Raw genomic sequence first — 20,697 nt, 5'->3', positions numbered from 1 at the left:
CAGCCTCACAGCGCTCTGGGTGCAGCCCCCCTCTCCTCCTGAGCACATGGTACACGTTAAGAGACATGAAACTGCTGAAGCCCCGGAACAATAACCTCTTTTCTCTGACCTCGCAGGTTGCACACATCTAAAGCTGCCCTCCCTCTGCTGGCACTTCCATTCACTGCCCACAGCTCCTTCAGCGTTTAAACCAAGCTGCGATGTGTAAATCCCTCTGATATCCATTTTTCCTCTGACTGGAGATGAAGAAAAACGGTGTGTTTCTTAATACTGAGGGAGGACGACTATCTGAGGCAGCTTGGTGCTTTAATGGCTGGGCTCTGGTCTCAATCAGACACTGGACATCTGGATCACATCTCTACAGTTCTCCCACATGCAATCAGAAACGCTGGAACTGGACTTTCTACAGGGCTGAACGTGGGCGCAACATGTCGTCGGGAGTCCGCTTCAGAGAATATCTCCCACAGGGAGGAGGGTGATTCTGTAATCCCACAAACGGCTAAATAACATAAATAAGTGCCAAACACACCATTCATATTCTACACCTTTCTTCTATGGCCAATATCAAAGCCTGTCCTGAGCCAAAGTGCTGCAGGGTAACACGGTTCAGACCTGCATATGCCCAGACTGGCAAACTATCAGACTGTGTGATATAAAGCAGGCATTAGTCTGCCCTGATGTGCAAGGGAATAAAACGGCTTTAGCCAACTTAAAGATGAAATACATTCAGATTCTTCACACAGGGCCGAAGACACATGTTTTTACACTTCACCTGCAGCCTGTGCTCTGAAAAACAACCGTGAGAGGTTTAAGATCAGGGATCCGACACATTTTTCATTTACAATTTTCAGTCTTGACTCCATTTCTAACACTTCTTGTTGGATTCTTCAGATCATATTTCATGAAATAATAGCTGGATGTTAAAGCCCTTGTGAGGAGGTCTCCACAGGTTATGAAACAGACTGAAATGAACACTGTGTGACCCACAAAGCGAAATTCAACACAAAGTTCTTCAAACACATGCTTATCTGTGTTTAATGAGAACGTCAGAGCAGAATATCATGAAAACAAGGGTCAGGACAAACACCATTCAGCCGGAGCCAGCAGTGCGACAAGGCAACAGAAAGGAACAACAAGCACCATGCGGTTTTTCTGTGCGTGCTATTATAACTGACAGACTGCTCACTAATCGGACCACGCTTTGAGAAACTGATCCCATGCCACCTCACTTATCACCACCGGGTGCCTCTTTCCGACACTTTAATCACCACTTCTTGTACACTTTAGAGCTCGGCTGGTTGCTTTCCGTCTGCCCACACATCATTTTTCTGCGTGTCTGCAGCCTGCCAGGGCCTCAGGGGTCATAAACATTTGCAGAGGGGTGGGGGTGAAAGTTTTCTGAAGAGTTCGGCCTCACTTTGGGACACCTGAGTGAAGTCTGATTCCTGATCTTTGCGTCTGTAAGACACACTAAAAGGGTGTCTGTATTAGCTGAAGATGTGGTGTATACAGTCTGCATTGTTGGAGCAAAATTCAGTCTTGACCCCCTGGCCTGCTTCCACAGCTGTTGCCATGACATAAGGAGAGGCATTTAAATCATTATGTCTGATAATGTCTTCTTTTTTCTCACATTTTCTCCCAGCTGTTTGTCTTCTGAGTGTGACATATGTGGATCTTAAAGTGTCAGCGCCTACTGACACATTAATCCCTTGTGCCTCCACCAGATATAAGCAGTTGTGTGTTTGGGACAGAGTGTTCTGCACAAAGAGCATCAACCATTGCACAAGCTGTTGATAAACTATAAAACCTAATCGTCCTTATTTGATAACAAAATCTCCCTGAATCTAAATCCTGCTGCTAATGTCTCCTGTGCATGCCTACAACAGCGATGAGGCTTTATGGTCTGGTCTCAGCTTCAGTTATAATGACCCGATTTTACGTCAGCATGTGGCCTGCATCTTCTCTCTTAACAATTTCAGTAATTTGATATAACAAGCCTTCTCCAGGTTTCAAATGACCCCTAACTTTCTCTTTTTACAGCCAATTTAAATCACAGCAGACTGCTCAGAGTTAAATGTTTCACATCACACCAGGGGTGATGGGACAGAATTGGATTTCAAAGGGTTAGAAAGTGTCAATGATCCGTGAATCCAAAGATATTGTTGTCTATGCTGCAGGTCTGGGTGCTCATGGGTGCTCATTGAAGTTACTCTAATACACAGACACAGATGGAGATCGAGGGTCTATCCAGTGTATAGCAGAGCTGGGCAGGCTGAGTGTGACAACACTGCGTTATAGAGGTTTCCCTCTGAGTGTTTGTTGATAAGTAGTGAATCTGCTCACAAGTCAAGCAGCTGAACCCGTCACAAAACGTAGTGCATCGCAGTGATGGTAAACTGAAAGACAGAGTCTCATGGTAAAACAAAAAAATAAACACACAGAAACTTTTCTAACTCTTGTATGCATGACAAATTCAAGTTCGAATTTCTAATCTATGATTAATAAGTGTTGAGAGTAAAACACTTTCGGGTATTTTAGTTGGGGAAAAATTATGGATGGCTCGATACCGAGTCTCGTAAAAGGGCAGAAGAGCAGAGGAAAACTAAGCGGGAGCGTGATACAGCCCAAGCTAAAGGCTAACTAGCCTATTACGTTTCAAACCATGCCTACATAACTGTACTGACAAGTCCCTTACCTCGGCATGTCGTATCCAGTAAAAACTTGTCTTGAACAAAGAAAATTTGTTTCGATCTAATCTCCATTTAATTCCAAAACAAACACACACTTCACTATAAGTAAATTAGTAGTAGTAGTAGTAAGTAAATTACGACAGTGTGCAGAGACTCCGGGCCATAAGGTGGCGTGGGAGTGCAATTAAAACAAATCATCTTTATAGCATCTTTAATTTGTTCACTTTTCCAACGAAGCTGCAAGAAAGTGAAATTCTTGTAGAAAGTTCCAGACATTTATTACTGAAATAAACAACCCTATAGCGAGTGGTTCTTCAGAAACAAAATGATGTGAATACACTGATATGTTAGCTTGATGTGCTAGCTGTTCTTTAGCAAGAATGCACTTTACTGGAGGACTGTAATTTACCTTTTTAAACTAGTATCAACTAGGGATGGGTACCAGATTACATACTTTTATAAGTACTGCCTCAATTCTGTCTGTAGGTCAAAATGCCAAACTAATGACCTTTACAAATAGGACAGAAATATTCTGCAGACATAAACATGTTCATGCACAACAAAAGCAGAACTTTAGGACTGAGAATAACTGACAAGTGCAAGCAAGACCACACTTTCATTCTTGTGCTCTAGTTTTTGTTGCTTTGAACCTGTTCAAACTTTTTACTCTAAAGGGGCCAATTACACTCACCCACATCCAGGTCTACAGCGAACACTGCTGATTACAGCAGAATCCTCTTCATCACTCTCTCTGACTCTTACTAAAGGTGGTCTTACATGTGTGGAATGTGATACCATATTTCAGGTGCATACCGGCGTATGTGTGTCCAAAGTGCTATAATCATAACGCAGCAGGGGTTTTCTGAAACCTGGCTTGTTGCATAGCAACAGAGGCATAACAAATACAAATGATAATTTCATTACATGGGCCCTGCTGTAATAACAGTCCAATTACGGTTCATGACCTACATAAATGTGCCAGACAAAGCCCCAGGGGAGGTTAGATTTTTAGTTTATCATTTTCTTCTCTCTGTGTCAACAAAGTTTTTACAATCATAAAAACTTTTCAGTTAAGCAGAAATTATACGATACTATGAAGTTACGAAGAAAAGCATTCACAGCTCTGGGGTGTCATAAATAAGCTGGCGCTGAATGGGTACTGTGATTAACAGTCTGAGGAAAGCGCAGTCTGAGACTCTCCGGACACCTGGGTATGTTTTTCAAAAGGGATTGCATAACTGCAACAAAAAAAGGCTACATGAGCTACATGGGGCTACAGGAGTGAGTCCTCTGCATTATTATGCTCATCATTGAGCTGTCTCTTTGCATCAGACTCCACACCACTGCAGTGATTATTTATTTATCTTTTTTAATCTACTGTTTTTTTTTAGTGTAAGCTCTCACAGCAGCAACGTTGCTGAGCAAAATTACGGCTTTTATTTTTTCTAAGTAGGTCAATTTTTCCAAAGTTTCACTTGTGACGAGTACGTATCTGACCAATCAAAACGCTCGTTGTTGACATGTCACGTACCAAAACTTTCAACGCTGATTGTGTTGGTGTCCTAGCCCCTGGTTCTTTACCGTAAAAGACATAAAAACTACAAAGACAAAGATCACAAAGACATCTTTTGGAGTAGCAAAGGCCTTTAGATAGAGCCTCACTCTGCAAAACAAAAGTTTATGTTCTTAAATTAACTCTGTTTAAGAGACAGAACTTCAACAATTTTTTTATTTAGTTTCAGAGGCTGTGCTTCTGTGAGAATGCAGGTCTGCCAACTGTTGTTTAGTCTGTATTATGTGATATTCCTGAGCGTTGATCTGCGATCGAACCATGGAAAATTTAATCCTGAGAGTTGGATTACAAGCTGCCGTTAAAGAAAATAAATCTGAAAACTTAACCTATCATTTTTTATCGGAATATGTTGGTAGGTAGGTAGGTAGGAAGGTAGAGCATATGGAAATGTACTGTTTCTTGCTCATTTCTGCAACAGTGCATGGACACATTCATTGTTTGAAGTCCTTGGAGGATCTTATTGAGATAATGCATATTTGACCTGTAAGAACTCTTTGATTGGTTTAAGGACATTTGTATTTTGACAGCCTCTTCATGAGATGTCAGACAAGTGATGGATGAGATTATAATAGATTTGTTGTACGTTGTGCAGCAGACATGACTGTCTCCAGAGAGGTTGGATAGATGAGCTGGCCACTTTCCAGAAATGAAGCTTATCTCTGTGGTTGGTCCTACTTCACATTTCAAAGCTTGCTGGTTCAGTGAACTTTAATGCCCCCTGAGTCATTTCAAAAATCAGTTTGGAAATAAAAGGAGGCACATGATAAGAGGTATTTCAATTTACAACAATGTGTTCTACACACCAAAAAGCAGGTAGCTGAGAATCTGCATGGTCTCTGAAGGACTTTTTTACCACATAATGTAAAGGTAGATGGTAAATGAATACCTGTTACAAATTGTTTTTCTAGTCTTCAAATCGTTAAAGGGCTTTTACACAGATTGATCACCCTTTCACACACGGAGGCCTGTCAACATGCATGTGGGTATTTTCAAATTCTGGGAGAATCTGAGTGGAGCCGGGTGACAAAAATATCAATATTTTTTTTCTTTCGAGAATCTAATCACTTCTTGACTCTACCTCCCGACATATTTTACAATCCCCGAAAGAAACGCACAAGAATGGCAGATGTAAATCATCGTTAAATGTGAAGCAAAACCTTGTTTTTAACCTCTTATAACTAATGAAAATGAAACTTTTCAGAAAAAAGAGGATTTGAATACAAGGCAGCCAAATGATATCTTTGAATCACCGCAACAATTGGACGAGAGAAACGTTACTGCGAGGTGTTTTTATTTTTTAAAGTTTGACCACAGCCCATCTGAAATGACTGTAAAGCCAGATTTTTTAACCTATACAGCAATCAGTCACCAGGGGGAGCAGTTTTTGTGGAGACTTCACTTTGAACCCAGCAAGCGAACGTCAATTTTTCTACAGTTTATGGTTTACACCTGCTTTAGTCTGTCAGGTTTGATTTGATGTTGGGAAGGAATTCCTACCACTCTTTATGATCATAACACAGCACAGGGGACAATTAATAAAACACGCCTAATGTTTTCCAATCTGCCTTTCCTTCCACAGTTTAAAGAAATCTGTTTATGATTTAAGCTTGCTAGAGAAGAAACTCAGTCAGGAGCATAATGATCCTCTATAGTGTTGGCTTTCACAGACTGAGCAGATATGCTAATGTAGGCGATGAACTGCCCCCGCATTGTTGTGAAGAAAGAGAAATATTCATTAACTACGTGATGCAGGTATTATATCCAGACAGATTTTAATGTGTAGGAATTTCGTCAACAATCATCTAAATGTTTGTTTCTGAAGATTTGAGGACCCCTTTGGCTGTTTACACACTGCCTCCATATGGATGACAGCAGAAAACTCGTCATGTGATCCTGACCTAATCACTTCTTGATGTATTAAACACGGAGCCTTTAGGATTAAAAATTGTATAACAAGACGGACAGTTTATGAACTGCTGTGAACATATGGTCTTATTTTGTCAGCACCATTTCACTTGATGAGGCTCTAATGGTTTCGTGACAGTCAATAAATTACCATTGTTATGTCGAACACTTTCCTGTTACTTTTGTGCTTTCATGTTAACGTTGTTACATTTGAACAATAGTGAAAGGTTTTGTTTTTTTTAATCTGGGCTGCAACTGAAAATTAGCCCCAGCTGAAAGAGCTGATTAGTGCTCTTCTATTTATTCTCATTGTCTCTTTAGATTAACTCTAACAGTTTGCAGGCTATGTTTTTTTTTCTGTGTTGCTAACAAGACTTTTCTGACATGAATTTTCAATGAATGCAACTATGCAAATGTTCCAAAACATGAGCCGAAAAGAAAGAATGATGTTTGATGAGGCTAGGTCTGACATATTTTCTACAAAAATAAAAACATTTGAAGTGCACGTGTACTCATAATGGAAACCAGTGAAATCAAGACTGCAAGATTTAAAAGGAACAAATTAGGGAAAAAATTTTGTTGGAGTGCAGTCTGAGTCAATGAGGATGTCAACCAAGCAATGTGGATACATCAGCAAAGTTAAATCAAGTCTAAATTCTCTCCGTATGCAGGATGCGCTGCTTTAACTGACAGATTTTCACTTTTTTTGTTTCCAAGTGCTCTGACAGTAAACCCCTTTGGTCCATTTTTTTTTATCAAACATGGCAGAGTTATCCTGTGAAAGAAAATCTATAATTTAGAGGAAATGTGGATAAAACAAAATATTCCTCAGCATCATTTTTTTAATGTGGAACATAACTGAAAAACTTACAGATAGAATGCAAAAAAATGGAATCTCATCAAGTGTTTTTGTCTTATCTTTAGTAAAAAAAAAAGTCTTATTATACTTGACAGAAGCCAAAGAAAAATGCATTGTTTCAAGTTATTTAAAGAAAAAAACAAAGTCTGAATTGCTTGTAATAAGTTAATAAATCTGCTAATGGGATAGGAAATATGTGCTTGTCAAGTTTTGGATTAAGTCTTAATACAAACAATTTTTCCCTAATCTCATTGGCAGATTTTTCGTACTTGTTACAAGCAATTCAGACCTCATTTTTGTCTTAAACTAACTTGTAATAGGACTTTTTCCTGGACTAGTGAGGTGAATGTGGCTCATATCAAGTCTAACAAGACATTACTTACTGAAAAGTAAGACAAAAACACTTGAAACATTTAGTTTTTGTCGTGTATGTTCTTAACTAACTTGGTGTTTTTGTTATTGCATGTGGGATTTTGAATGCCTGCTTTTCCCTTTAAAAGTATTTCATGACATTTTCAAACAAGCTGTTTACAAGTTTCTACCGCACCCACACATGTTCTCTTGCACCTTAGCTGTTTGTATCACTGATGATTATAGCATGTGTGGTTTGTCAGTATCTGTTCAGAAGCAAACCTGAGCAAGTTTCTCCAAAGCTTCAAATTATCATAGCACAAGACAATCTCTAAATCAGTTTGTTGCGTAGCAATAGGACCAAAACAAAAACAAATAACCATTTTATTAAATGGGCCTTTGCTGTGATTACATGGCCTGTATGATTCATACCAGACAAAACGCCTGAGGTTAGGTTGAAATATTAGTTTATGATTTGCTTTTTCTTTGTCCTAGATTATGTTTTCAATCCTGAATAGATTGTAAATCAACTAAAATAATATGATGCTGGAGAAATAGAGGCAGCCATGTTTTTATACTTAATTCTTCTGGTGAGGCCTCCTATCTTGCCCACACTAAGGCCCTTGAAGCTTGGTGTCTTGAGAGCCAACTTGAAATCAATGTGTCTAAAACAAAGGCGCTATTTTTTCACACACAGCAAAAACTGATGATACGGCCAATTTTACTTGGTGGTCAGCTCACTGAAAATGTAGAAACTTTTACATATCTTGGGACAGTTCTCAACCGTCACTTGAGCTTCTCTGACAACACAGATTTTATTTTTAAGAAATGCTCACAGCGACTTGGTCTTCTCAGAAAGTTAAACTGTCTTGGAGTCAGTCTGCAGATTCTACAGCTTGTGTACTCAACTCACATTGAGAGCATCTTGTCTTTTCATCTTTGTGTTTGGTTTGGTCACTTGAGCTGCAAGTGTAAGGGCAAGCTAAACAAAGCAGTAAAAATGGCTGGTGAAATTGTGGGACAACACCAGAGGCCTCTGGCTGACACTTACACTGACAGGATGAGAAGGAAAGCCCAGAGAATCCTGGCAGACAGCTCCCATCCCCTGTGCTGTCAGTTTGAGCCTCTGAGGTCTGGGAGGCGCTATAGAGTTCCTCTGGCCAAAATGCTACCACCATCTTACATAGGGCTAAATGACAAATCCACAAAATGACCTTAACTGTTTTAATACTGTGTTTCATTAATTTATTTAACTAGATCTTGTTTTACCTCAACCTTTATATTGTGTGTCATATTTGTTTTTATGTGTGACATTCTTTTGTATCTTAGTGCTGTCAGTTTCCTGTGTTGGTGAGCCAAAGACAGTTTTCCATTTTGGTGGACAATATTCTATTCTATTCTATTCTATTCTATTCTATTCTATTCTATTTTTAAGGATTTTATGTTTTTTAGAGTCAAGCAAAATCTGAGTGAACTGTGGTTGTAGCATGTGATTTGATGTCTTCAGCGCGCCACACCTTCGAACAGTCTTGTAGAGGCCATTTCACTCTTTCACTGCCATTGACGTATATAGACGTCATTTTAGTGCGGAATGTTGCCCGCTAAACAACAGAAAAAGGTAGAGACTATCCTTTTTTTTTCTGATGAAAGAAGAGAGTCTACTCCATATTTTGGTTTTCTGTGTTTACAGAGTCATAGAACTCAATATTATGTGGGTCTTAAAAGATAGGTCAAAATGCATTAAAACGGCTGGTAGTGAATGAGTTAAAATGTTCTTGCAGAGCAAATTAATTACAGTTTTAGGTTCATATGATTTATTCTGGGTACTAAATTCATTTAAATGTATTAACTTTAAAAAAACTAAGTAGGTAGTTTATGTTAATTGGATCGTTTGAAGTGCTTGATCAGGGGTGGAGTTTTGTTTATTAGGGCAGTCAGTGCAGGTAAGGGGGCCAGTCTTTTGTTTCATGCAGGGTGAGGGGAGCTTATGCCGAACATTTTTGTGACCATGAGATGGAAAAGCTTTTTTTATGTTGGATTTTTGTGAGATGAGAATCCTAAGAAATGAATCACAAAAATGTATCTTGCATCTGTAAAATAAATGGATCATAGGGCTGGACAATTAATCGGATTTTAATCGTGATTTCAATTTTGCCATCTGACAATCATAAAAACAATATAATCGAAGAAAAACAATTAACATGCCACACAGTGTATATGTATGCTAGTTCCTGTGCTTCATAGCTCGTCTGTGTTCCATGTGCAGCCACAGCAAGTGTGTGTGACTTATGCGTATCAATAATACTGTATGTGCCACTTGCTGGTTCTTTAAAGTTGTGTTTAAATCAGTACTGAAATTTTTGAATAAATGAATAATTGTGTATATTATTTGTGATTTCAATACCACTTAAAATAATCGGGATTCTTATTTTTACCATAATCGCCCAGCCCTAATGGATCATGGACCAGATTTGTGAGTACTGGACTTATTTTTGAAAAAGTTGAAAAGTGGACACGCCTCAGGACAACAGCTGGCTCCTCTCATTCAGGTGGCTTTTAAAACACATGGCAGGATTTGCCACTACAAGTCTGATATTAAGTGACGCAGTGCAAATATTGACACTTTTCTGCTGCAATTTCTGCCACTGTAACATCATCTAAACCATACAGGTCTGAGTGAAAAATTAATCTTAACATGAACAATAAAAGACAATCAGCTGATTTTATACTTCAAAAGAACACGTCAATAGCATTGCGGTCAACAGCAGAGGAATTATATGGTGCACTTCAAAAAAACTGAAATCTTATCAAGTGTTTTTGTTGTATTTTCAGTAGAAAATGTCTTTTCAGACTCAATATGAGCCACATTCACCTGACCCGCCCAGAAAAATGTCTTGTTCAAAGTTATTTAAAGACAAAAATGAGGCCTGAATTGCTTGTAACTAGTTAAAAAATATGCCAATACGAGAGGAAAGTTGTTTGAATTTAGACATTATTCTAGTTTCAAGCAAATTTTCTAGCAAATTTTACTTATTTCATTTGCCGATTTTTTTACTTGATACAAACAATTTAGTCCTCATTTTTGTCTTTACATAACTTGAAACAAGACATTTTTTGTACTAATCAGTTGAATGTGGCTCATATCAAGCATAATAAGACAATTTTTACTGAAAATAAGTCAAAACACTCAATAAGATTTTAGTTTTTTACAGTGTGCAAAAACGGATGAACTTCAAAATACGTTAGAAGCGACACGTAACCATGCCAAACATTCAACAACTTCTCAGAAGTTTGTATCTACTTACTCTCTTTCCTTCTCAGTGAGTCTGTCGGTGATGGTGTCTTTGATGGATGAGCGTGAACCCTTGTGGATCACAGGATATCTCAGAGGGACCTGCAGGAAGCACGAGATCATCAGGACCAGGTGCGATGTGTAACCCAGGGCGACTGCCACGCTCCCGTCATCTTTTGCTGCAGGACAAAAAATAAGAGACAGGGTCCAGTAATCACATTTGAGGTAGACTTTTACAGAGCAGACAGGAAATGTTGGACTTGTTAATTCATCCTGGGCTTTAAAGGTGATCCACATCAACAAGCCGAAGCCACCGAGCCCATGATGGGATGCAAATCAAGTTCAGACCAGCAGCATTTCACTGGACAAAGAGTGAGTATTTGATTACATCAACAACTTCAAAGCACACAGCCAGAGTGTGTGTTCTGTTTGAAATGTCGAGTTTATTACATGGAAAAATAACTTCAGCTTACATAAACATGTCCACATCCTGTAAATCACAACAAACACCAACAAACATCGACCCAGACTCAGCTCTGAAACTGAGTCCTCGCAGGAAGACGAGCTCCAGCATTCATGTGGGAAAGTGTTTGGAAAGTGATACAGAATGTTCACGCATCACATCTCGCTGTCCCCTGCTAGGCCAAAGATGTTTAAGGATGGCTCTGTGAAGATTTCTGACGGGCAGAGAAACAGAAAACCATCCCCAGAAATAGTTTCAAGACAAGTTAGAAAGTGGTTTCACATTCTGGAGCAGCAGCAGGAAGCTGCTCGAGGCTACGGCACAGAACCAGCGTGGTTTTCGTCTTCATGCTTTGAAATAATAGACTGTGAGGAGCAGAATGTTTGGTTCATAACGTGCTCTTCAAGTTAGGAAACGCAGAAAGGATAATGATGCAGAGCAGGCGTTCTGTGTTAGGGCTACAGCAACCAACACATCTGGAGTAAACAGCTTCCTGATTTTAGAGACTCCTGAAGCTCAGTGACAGGAGTGCAGGGTCAAGTAAAGGACATGAAACTAAAGTGACACCTCAGGGTGCAAACTGAGACTGACAGAGCTGACAATGAAGGGTCTTTAAGAGAGGGCCACCCTGACCCACTTTGGCCTTCAGAAGGCTTAAGACTCCAACTGACCCTGACCCTGGTCTCCCTGATGGAGGACATCCTCGCCTGTGGGCCTTTTTAAACTGACTTCAACACATTTCAGGTGGTTCTGGACTTGATCTGACATGATCTCTGGTGCAGACCTCACACCAACAAGAGCAGGGTCAGAGATGGGCTGAAATGAAGAGGGATAACATGTGAATCTCCATCTCTTCCTCTCAAAGTTTCTATTAGAAACTAACACGCAAATGTGTCGTGAGCTGAGAGCACATGGGTTTTATCTCTGAAAGAATCTGGTGAGAATTCCCCAGAAGAGGATTGAAGCTGTTGGCACCAAAGACTGTGCATCCGGTCATCTATTCCATCTGAAAGTGTAATTCACAAGTAACTCATACGAATGATGGTCAAGTACAAACCCATTCATCGGAAGATTAGTAGCTCAGTGCAGTTTGCTTTCGTTTTGAGACAGATCTTTGAGATCAGCTGTTAGCATCTTTGCTCTGCATCGAATCTAAAACAACCCAGCAGGTTTCCACATAGATGTGTAAAGTGTACAAGATTTGAGATTTAGCAATCTTAGATGGATTTCACTCCTTATTTGTAAAAATAATTAATCTCTACAGAACTCTCATCTCTGCATCCGTTTTAGATCATCCAGATGTTGAGCTGCCATCCTGATCTCTGGGAAGTTTTAAGTGTGACATCCTTTTTGAATATGAGTCACAGATACCATCAATTCTCAGCAGATGGTACAAATTTCACCCTAACTGCATGTAATTGTTGGTGCCAGTGTTCATTGCATGGGCAGAGGATTATTTTCCAAAATTAATGCATAATGGCTCATTAACCCATTTAGACTGGATACAACATTTACACATATGTATTTTAAGACCAGATGCCATATAAAAGCGTGAATCACTTCAAGACCAGATGCAGATGTGCAGGTCATTTCATATGGTGTCATCATTTCCAAAACAAGTGACTATTAAATGTTGCTGTGATTTGCTGAAATACACATGAAGGGGATGACATGCAGTTTTTTGTTTTTTTTTTAAAGGCAGAGGTCTAAACTATCAAATGGTTTTTATTAGTGCTGGGCAAGTTAACGCGTTATTTTCACGTTAACCCGTCAATCCATTAACGCCGTTAAATATTGTATCGCACATTAGCGCATGTTGCTCACATGCTTTTATTTTGTAAATGTCTGTCACTGACCGGAAGTGAAATTGGCGGAAAAACACGATGAGTAACCACAACAAGCATGGAGAAGAGGGGCATTTCGGCTTTATTTTTTCATCCATTGCCAGTGTTATCATAAAGTCAGCTCGTCTACCGTCTTCAGACTATGACCTCGAGTTTGACGGTTGTCCTCACCGGTTTGGGCCTGAGTACACGGACGAGGAGCTCCATGAAAGAAGGATGCAGAGGGAGAGAGACGAAGAGCTGGCTCGAGAACAACAAACAGGAGCACGTCCACGACTCAATGCGAACTGGTGGTGCACTTGTGGACAGTGGAGGAGTGTGTTTGTGATAACAATGGATAGCGATGGATGAAAAAATATAGCCGAAATGAGCGATTTTGCAGAGATTATGTCCCGCGCTGAAGCTCCCTTGCTGTGGCCCCCCGCTAAGTGCGGCTAAAATCAGCTGGATCTAAATAACTTCTGAAGGACTCCGAGCTGCAAGATGTTTGAGTGAGTATATGAGCATGCACACACCTATAAATAAGGTCCAAGTGTCAAAAAAACGGAGTTGCCCTTTAGAGGCGCTCGCCACTTAGTGTATCAGTCCATGCGCGGCGTGCCAGATATAAAGAAACGCAGGTAGTCTGCCAGGACGAAGAGACACGATGAGAACTAGAGCCTTATTTAGCGGTGTTTTCGTGTGAAAGCAACGCGCTGAAAATTCTCTAAATAAAGCGTGAATGCAGACCGATAGAGTTTTTCAGTGGGAGTCCGTTTATTTGCGTTTTTGGTCAAGTAAAATATGGCCCCGTCTGAGTGCAGAGGAAACCGACTGATGAGCAGGGAGGGGGTGTTTGGTGCGTGCGCTCTGGGCTTCTGCTGCACAAAAACACTGCTGTAGGGGTAATTTCTGCCCTAAACCTTGTGATAGGACCCAACTTGTTCCATCCCGGAGTATCACTTTAATGCCCTGACAGTGGCAATAAGCTTTAATTTTGTATTTACATTTTGTAAATTTGATTTGCACTAAATATGTGATTTAACTATTACTGTATAGCAAGTACTGATTTAGTGTTTGCATGACAGATGTTATGGCACTTTCACAATGTGATTAATTATGATTAATCAGGGAAATCATGCGATTAATTACGATTAAAAGTTTTAATCGTTGCCCAGCCCTAGTTTTTATTTAGTGTTTCTATCTGCTCCAGAAGCTGAGATATAAAGGGTTTTGGTGAACTTTGAAAATTCTGAAACTTTTTCCAGAAAACCTTCAGGTTTTCAGAGATTGTGCACAACTTTAGCTCAGGTTTCTAAGGGTGTTTCTCGTAGGCATCTTAGGTCTAAAAGGATTAAATACTCACAGTAAACCAACTCATAGAGATGCTCAGCACAGCTTGGAAAGCCTGTGTGCACTCCACAAGACGGTGAATTTTCGTCACAAGAATATTCATTCATTCATTTTCTATACCGCTTATCCTGTTCAGGGTCGCAGGTCGCTGGAGCCTATCCCAGCTGTCATTGGGCGAGAGGCAGGGTACACCCTGGACTGGTCGCCGTTCAATCACAGGGCTGACACATAGACAGACAATCTTTCACACACACACTCACACCTACGGACAGTTTAGAGTGATCAATGAACCTGGTGAGCATGTTTTTGGACTGTGGAGAACCCGGAGAGAACCCACGCATGCTGAAAGGCAGACAGAAAGGCCCTACAGCCAAGCTGGGAATCAAACCGCTGACCTTCTTGCTGACCGTTGCGGCACCATGTAGCACATCACAAGAATATGATTTGAAAAAAAAAAAAAAGATGTGACTTGAAGATCTAACTCTGTGACTCAGTGATAGTCATTGAATAGAGACGTTGAAGTGTCCTTGAGCAAGAAACAGAATCCCAAATTGTGTGGATGGGTATGAATGTGTTAGCTAAAACTGATGGTTTCCTACAATAGAGGTCTCTCTTAGTGTGTGAATGAAAAAGACTAGAAGTGTGAAAACACTTTTAGTGGTTAAACAGACTAATAAAGTGCTATGTAAGTGCTGGCCCAGTGACTATTTACCAAATATAAGGGTCATTTTATGTGCACAGCATATTGGCGTTGTAGAATGCCTCCATCCCCTCCATCGTAAAAAACTGAAGCCAAAACCCTGCTGTGACAGACACTGATATATAACACGAGTGATACAGAAGCTTTCTGGAGCAGCTGCATAATACTTTTGTGAGTCAGGCTGTCGACAACAAACTAGGCCTTAATAAAAGATGGTTCAGGTCTTTACTGTGGACAAATTAAAGCTGCCACAAGCTGCCACAGTTTTCAAGCAGCAAGAAAGGAAACAACACAGGCAAGAGATATCAAGAAAACAGTGATGTACTGCTCTATACATGCAGAGAGGGTAACCTGAGTCAAAGCTTCACTGAACACATGAATGTCACACAAAAAAAACAAAGGTAATTTACATCTCCAGTTGACACAACGTGATGCAAGGGGCTGCAAGGTGAGTGGACGCTAGCATTAGCTCATTTATGGATGCTCTGCTAGTTTGAGTTATGATTGTTTAAATGTTGATTTATCACAATTTAAAAAAAAATAAATAAATAAAAAAGATGTCTCCTGACACTGATAAAAAAATATTCCTCAGACTTTCTTAATCAATAAAAAAATAGAGCTCAACTGGGGGTTATTAATTCCAAGTTGTTAAGTTATGACAGGCTGATGATATTTGTGGGAGTACAGGCAAGTTCTTGGCCTATTTGTGAACATGAGTATCCCAAATAGTGTTAATGGACACACTTTGTTGTATCCTAGTCACACCTTTTACGTTTCAGGTTAATATTAGCAGCCATCTAGAAAGCATCATGTCATCTCGCGACATTTCCAAACCAGAGGTGACCTGCCCATGATGGTGGAGTTAGAGGTCAGTGCATTAGGATGTTTCTGTTAATGCCTTTAAATGACTCCAGTGCACATGCTCAGTGCTCAGTGCTTTTACTCACTGCCGCGCGTCCACCAGCGCAGGTCTGTGGGGCAGAAGCAGAAACAGGCCTCCACCTTATGGGAACAAGAGATCACTGCAAACACAAATGTGCTGTCTGTCACTGCCCTGCACTCTTAAAAGACGCTAACAGGTGGAGTGGGACAGTGGGGAGATGGGGGGCCGTATTTTGAATTATGGCTTCAGAGGCCTGCGGGGGTCCCACCAGCTGTGATGGAAGGGGGGAGGAGGTGGAGAATGTCGGGATGACAGCGGTGTCAGAGGAGTGCTCCACAACAAAGCTGACCATTCAATAACTTCATTCATCTGAACGGTCATGAAGTCATCAAATTACCCTCACTGAGCCCGCAAATACCGTTTATCAAGAGACGCACTGTTTGACCTTGACTCTGACTCTTCACACCAACATAACAACCAGAACTTTGTGGCTTGAAGTGCTGACAAAACCTTTTCAGACATTCTGTAGCTCTGATATTAAATCATGTGGTTTTCATAACAGTTTCTCAACAGCTGTGTCTGAATGTTGGAACTTTATTAAGTGCTCTTGGGGAAAAAACATTTAAATATGTGGGGTCAGTAAAGTACTCGAATATCAACAGCCAACAAAAAAACAAAGCCCAAAAATAAAAGCAAAAAGTATTTTACACACTTTGCAAGTCTAAGAGTCCAAACATTCCTCACACTGTGTCTCAGAGTCCGAATTCTTCTCCGACTTCTCTTTTTGGTCCGTGGATACACTCAGTCTACAGAAGTTAGCATGAGTTCCTCAATTTACCACTAAGACACAAGTCTGAAAGAGTTCTCCACAACTGGCTAACATAAAAAATGTAAACGAACACGTCACGCTGCTGTGTCAAGGAACACAGGCATGAAAGTTGTTTCTGTCTGTTAGGGGTGTAACAATTCATAGCATCACAGTCAGAAATCGATACCAATGTGTGACAATTCAAATCAACTGAGATAAAAAATAAATTGCGATGCCCTAATTAAACAGCAGAGGATTGTTTTTCCTTAAAATAAACAACAAAAAATATGTATATAAATAATTGTAAGCTAGAAACACATGCAGACCTGAGATTGTTTATTTAAAGATATTTTGTATATTTTTCTTATTCACTCAGTTATTTTGAAGTGAAATTTGTTTAAAAAGTCTTTTTTTCAAATGTATTTTTTCGTTATTCAAGATAAAATAAAATTCAATTTACACTTCTAAGAAAAGGACAAACTTTGTTTTGCACAGTTCACCCTGCCTCAGAGATTTAAAAAGTGAATCTTTTTTTTTTTTTTTTATAAAATAAAATATATATTTTACTTTTTCTACGTTTAAATATATATTTATCTGTGTGTTTTTTTTGTTTAAGTTTTTCATTCACTGCATGGTTTGTGTCTTGCATATTTTATATATAACAAATGCTCATTCTGTTAAAAAAAAATCATGAGACAATGAATGAATTAATCATTAACCCAACATCGGAAATCGTATGGAATCATGAGTTGAGTGTATCATCACATCCCTACTGTTGCTACACAAAAATCCACACAGTGTTCACGGTTAATATCTACACCAAGATGGTTGACAAACTGCTGACTAGCAATGTTTTATCCTTCATTAGCAAGAAAGCTGTGATAAGAGCTGAGGAGGCACAGGAAGTGTAGAGAGGAGAGAATAGGAGATGACATGCAGCATAGGGCAGAGGTCTGAAGTTAGCACTTTGTCAAGACTTATACCCTGTTTATACAGCCATTGTATCAACCACAGAGCAAAACTCAAGCAAACAGATACCTGAGGGCTGTTTTTGATACAGGAGTTGGGCGGACCAATGATCTTAAGTTAGAATCAGCTCTTTCAGAAGTCTCTTTTCTCCTCATCATGGCGCTCATTAGGGGAGAAGAGACTGTTTATCAGCATCATATCTACCACTTGTTTTAGAAAGGAGGAGATGAAGAAGAAAAGCGCTTACAAATGAATTTGCATCATGGATAACTGTTTTTTTTCTGTCAAATGAAGAGGAATAGTGCTGAACTACTTGAAATACAAAATTCACAGATTTTATGGATTAAATCATGTGTTTCCTTCAGAGAGAAGAGGACTTCTTCATTTCATTCTGTTTTCTGTAGAAAAGAGCAGACAGAGGGGTTAAGTTGAGAGGTAAACTGCAAAGTTTAAAGCCTGTCTTTTTGGTGCTCCTTCATCCCTCTAGACAAAAAGAAGTAGATGAAAAAATAAATACTGAAAATAGGAGCTACCTCTCGGTTCTGTACACCTGGGGTTACCAAACTTTTTAACTCGTTATTCTTAAAATAAATCCAATTCAAAAAAAGACAAAAAAAAAATCCTGAACTATTTAATGTAGCTGATCAGCAGAAAATCTAACTACCTATGTGTACATATTGTATTTCCTAAATTAATCTGCTGCCACTGTTACTGTTGTTATACTGGCTTTGTCACCTCAGAAGTCTTATGACAACTAAGTGTGGCAAACAGATCAAGCACTTCTGTTTGCATGGTTAAATATCAAGTTTAATCCCTGATTTTATATAATTTTATGTTTTAATGTTTGGAAAGCAATAGCCTCACTAATTTTTTTGTTTTTCTATCATCGGCTTTCTATCAGTGTGGCGTCTTCTTCCTCTGTCGTTTCCATGGATTACAGCCACACAAAAACAAATATCACTGTTCACTTTGTTCGAGTCCCTCTGTTCCGGGAAGATACTTAAAATAAGAGCTGAAACACTCAACAAAAACACACCCGCTGAGATACGTGCATGTGTGCCCATCAACTTTAGTGAACAGCTGTTTTTGGTGTGAGTTAATGATTATCTAAACCACAGAATGTGGGACCACATATTCTGTTAAGAGCATCTATTATTGTGATTTTAATCATACAGCAGAACCAGAGGTATGAAGACAGCCGACCTCTCCCTGCTACTTAAACCATTCACTCCCTATTGATGATATAATTATGTTATTATGTCTTTATGTACTAAAATGACATCTACGCACGTGATAGACTCTAACATCTTAGAACAGCAGACAGATTACTTTCTATAACAACCAAAGCGATGATATCATACATACTGAATGTATGAGATCATCCTCCTTCAAGTACTAAAATGCTCAATTGCTCTCCATCACCAGACAATTACACATAACAACACAGATTAAAGTTAGGCCAAAACATTTGTTCAGCATGATTTACAACAGCTTCTGCTCCTGTGATCATTAAAAGTACACATGTATGCGCATGAATTACCTTGAAAGTCTTCAGAGTTTGGCAGTTTCACTCCACAGATGACAAAATCGGACTGATTGGCCTGTGAATTGAAAAAGCAGGTTTCATGTTAGAGACACCAAGCAGACACCGACCAAACCAAACTTCACTGTTGATATATGAGTTAAGGAAGAACCTTTATGTTTCCTGAAACTAAGTTTTGGGAAGCAAACATTTGCAGTCTGGTTCATGAACAGAGCAAGGTTTAAAATAAAAATCAATAGATCTGCATGGACTAAAAGATGACATTAGTGATGGGATATTGTGCTTCTTTTAAGCTTTAACATGTCCATCTGGTATCCCCATAGTAGCTTTAGAATAGAATAGAATAGAATAGAATAGAATAGAATAGAATAGAATAGAACAGCACTTTATTTGTCGTTGCAACAAGTAAAACAAAGTTGCAAAAGCCTTTCAGTCAGTGCAAAACAGTGTAAAGTGCAAAATAGCTGCTATTACATGATTATGATTGATACATGATTACTATTGATACATTACATGATTTACGGCTAAAAAATAATTATTTCTTTTTTATTTTTCTAACATGGCTGTTTTGGAAAACTCTTGTTTCAGCCTCAGTCTGAAACACTTCACTTTACCCACTGTCTCTTTAAGGATCTCAGCTCCACAAACCCCCTCCCTCTGATTGGTCAGTGTCATGAACCAGTTAGGAGACCCTCATGCAGTGACCTCATCATCTCAGAAAGTCTTCTGAGGATTTTGTGAAGATCTGGTGCTACTTTATATTCATGTTTAAAATATGGGACACTGTAATACTCCTCTTTAAATGACTATCTTTGCTGCTATTTTTGTAGGACCGTGGTGGGCAAAAGAGATCCTGCATCTAGCCGAAACAGGATATAATGTACGAACTGGATGAAACATCTCCAAAGGGGGCCCAGCTTTATAGAGTGCAGTCAAAATAGTATTTTTGGATCAAGAGCAGTCTTTGGATTTAGAACAAACATGTAATGCTTTAACTTTATCAAAGCCCTGTTTTTGAAGCAGGTGATTCCTTGCTGCTGTGTGTTGTAGCAGGTGAGGTACGACTCACCACATCGATGGGGTAGATGTAGGAGAGCTCAGAGAGGAGCTGACGACAGCGGAAGGTGAGCTGGGCATTGGACTTAAGGAACTGCTCTCTGGGGAGACAAAACCAAACACAAGAGTGACATTGTTACTGACCAGGCGAGAAGAGACAAAGCTGCAGGACACAGGGAGCAGTGAGGCAGAGGAGCCTCTGGAAGAAGAGCAGGGAGGATACTACAGAGGAGACAATGTAGGTCAAACAAACTTAAGATGTTGTAAATGTAAAAGACAAAGGATAAAAGAGGGATTTCAGTTATGTAGACTGATGATGAAATATGAGGGAACGTGGGTCCAGGGAGAAAGACTTAGCCCAAATTCCATAAGCTAGCTTTGAAAGCTGTGTATGTAATGTACATAAATGTACCTATATAAGTGTGCAAG

At 39.5% G+C, this 20,697-nt stretch overlaps 1 protein-coding gene across 1 annotated transcript in view; it reads right to left on the bottom strand.

The window, feature by feature from the left end:
* uvrag (UV radiation resistance associated gene) overlaps positions 1-20,697 on the bottom strand; it is a 162,312-nt gene that overhangs the window by 82,617 nt on the left and 58,998 nt on the right. The window contains exons 10-12 of the mRNA XM_074673102.1: positions 20,282-20,369; positions 19,210-19,270; positions 10,684-10,849 (exon numbers count right to left, since the gene is read on the bottom strand). Of these exons, the coding sequence (XP_074529203.1) occupies positions 10,684-10,849; positions 19,210-19,270; positions 20,282-20,369 (315 nt within the window). The remainder of the gene's footprint in view (positions 1-10,683; positions 10,850-19,209; positions 19,271-20,281; positions 20,370-20,697) is intronic.

Source organism: Halichoeres trimaculatus, unplaced genomic scaffold (assembly GCF_033239565.1).
Source record: "Halichoeres trimaculatus isolate MK-OKI-2021-1 unplaced genomic scaffold, fHalTri1.1 fHalTri1_scaffold_6, whole genome shotgun sequence".
NCBI lineage: Eukaryota > Metazoa > Chordata > Actinopteri > Labriformes > Labridae > Halichoeres > Halichoeres trimaculatus.
The sequence above is the reverse complement of the archived record's forward strand: the minus strand, read 5'-3'. Positions and strand labels throughout refer to the sequence as shown.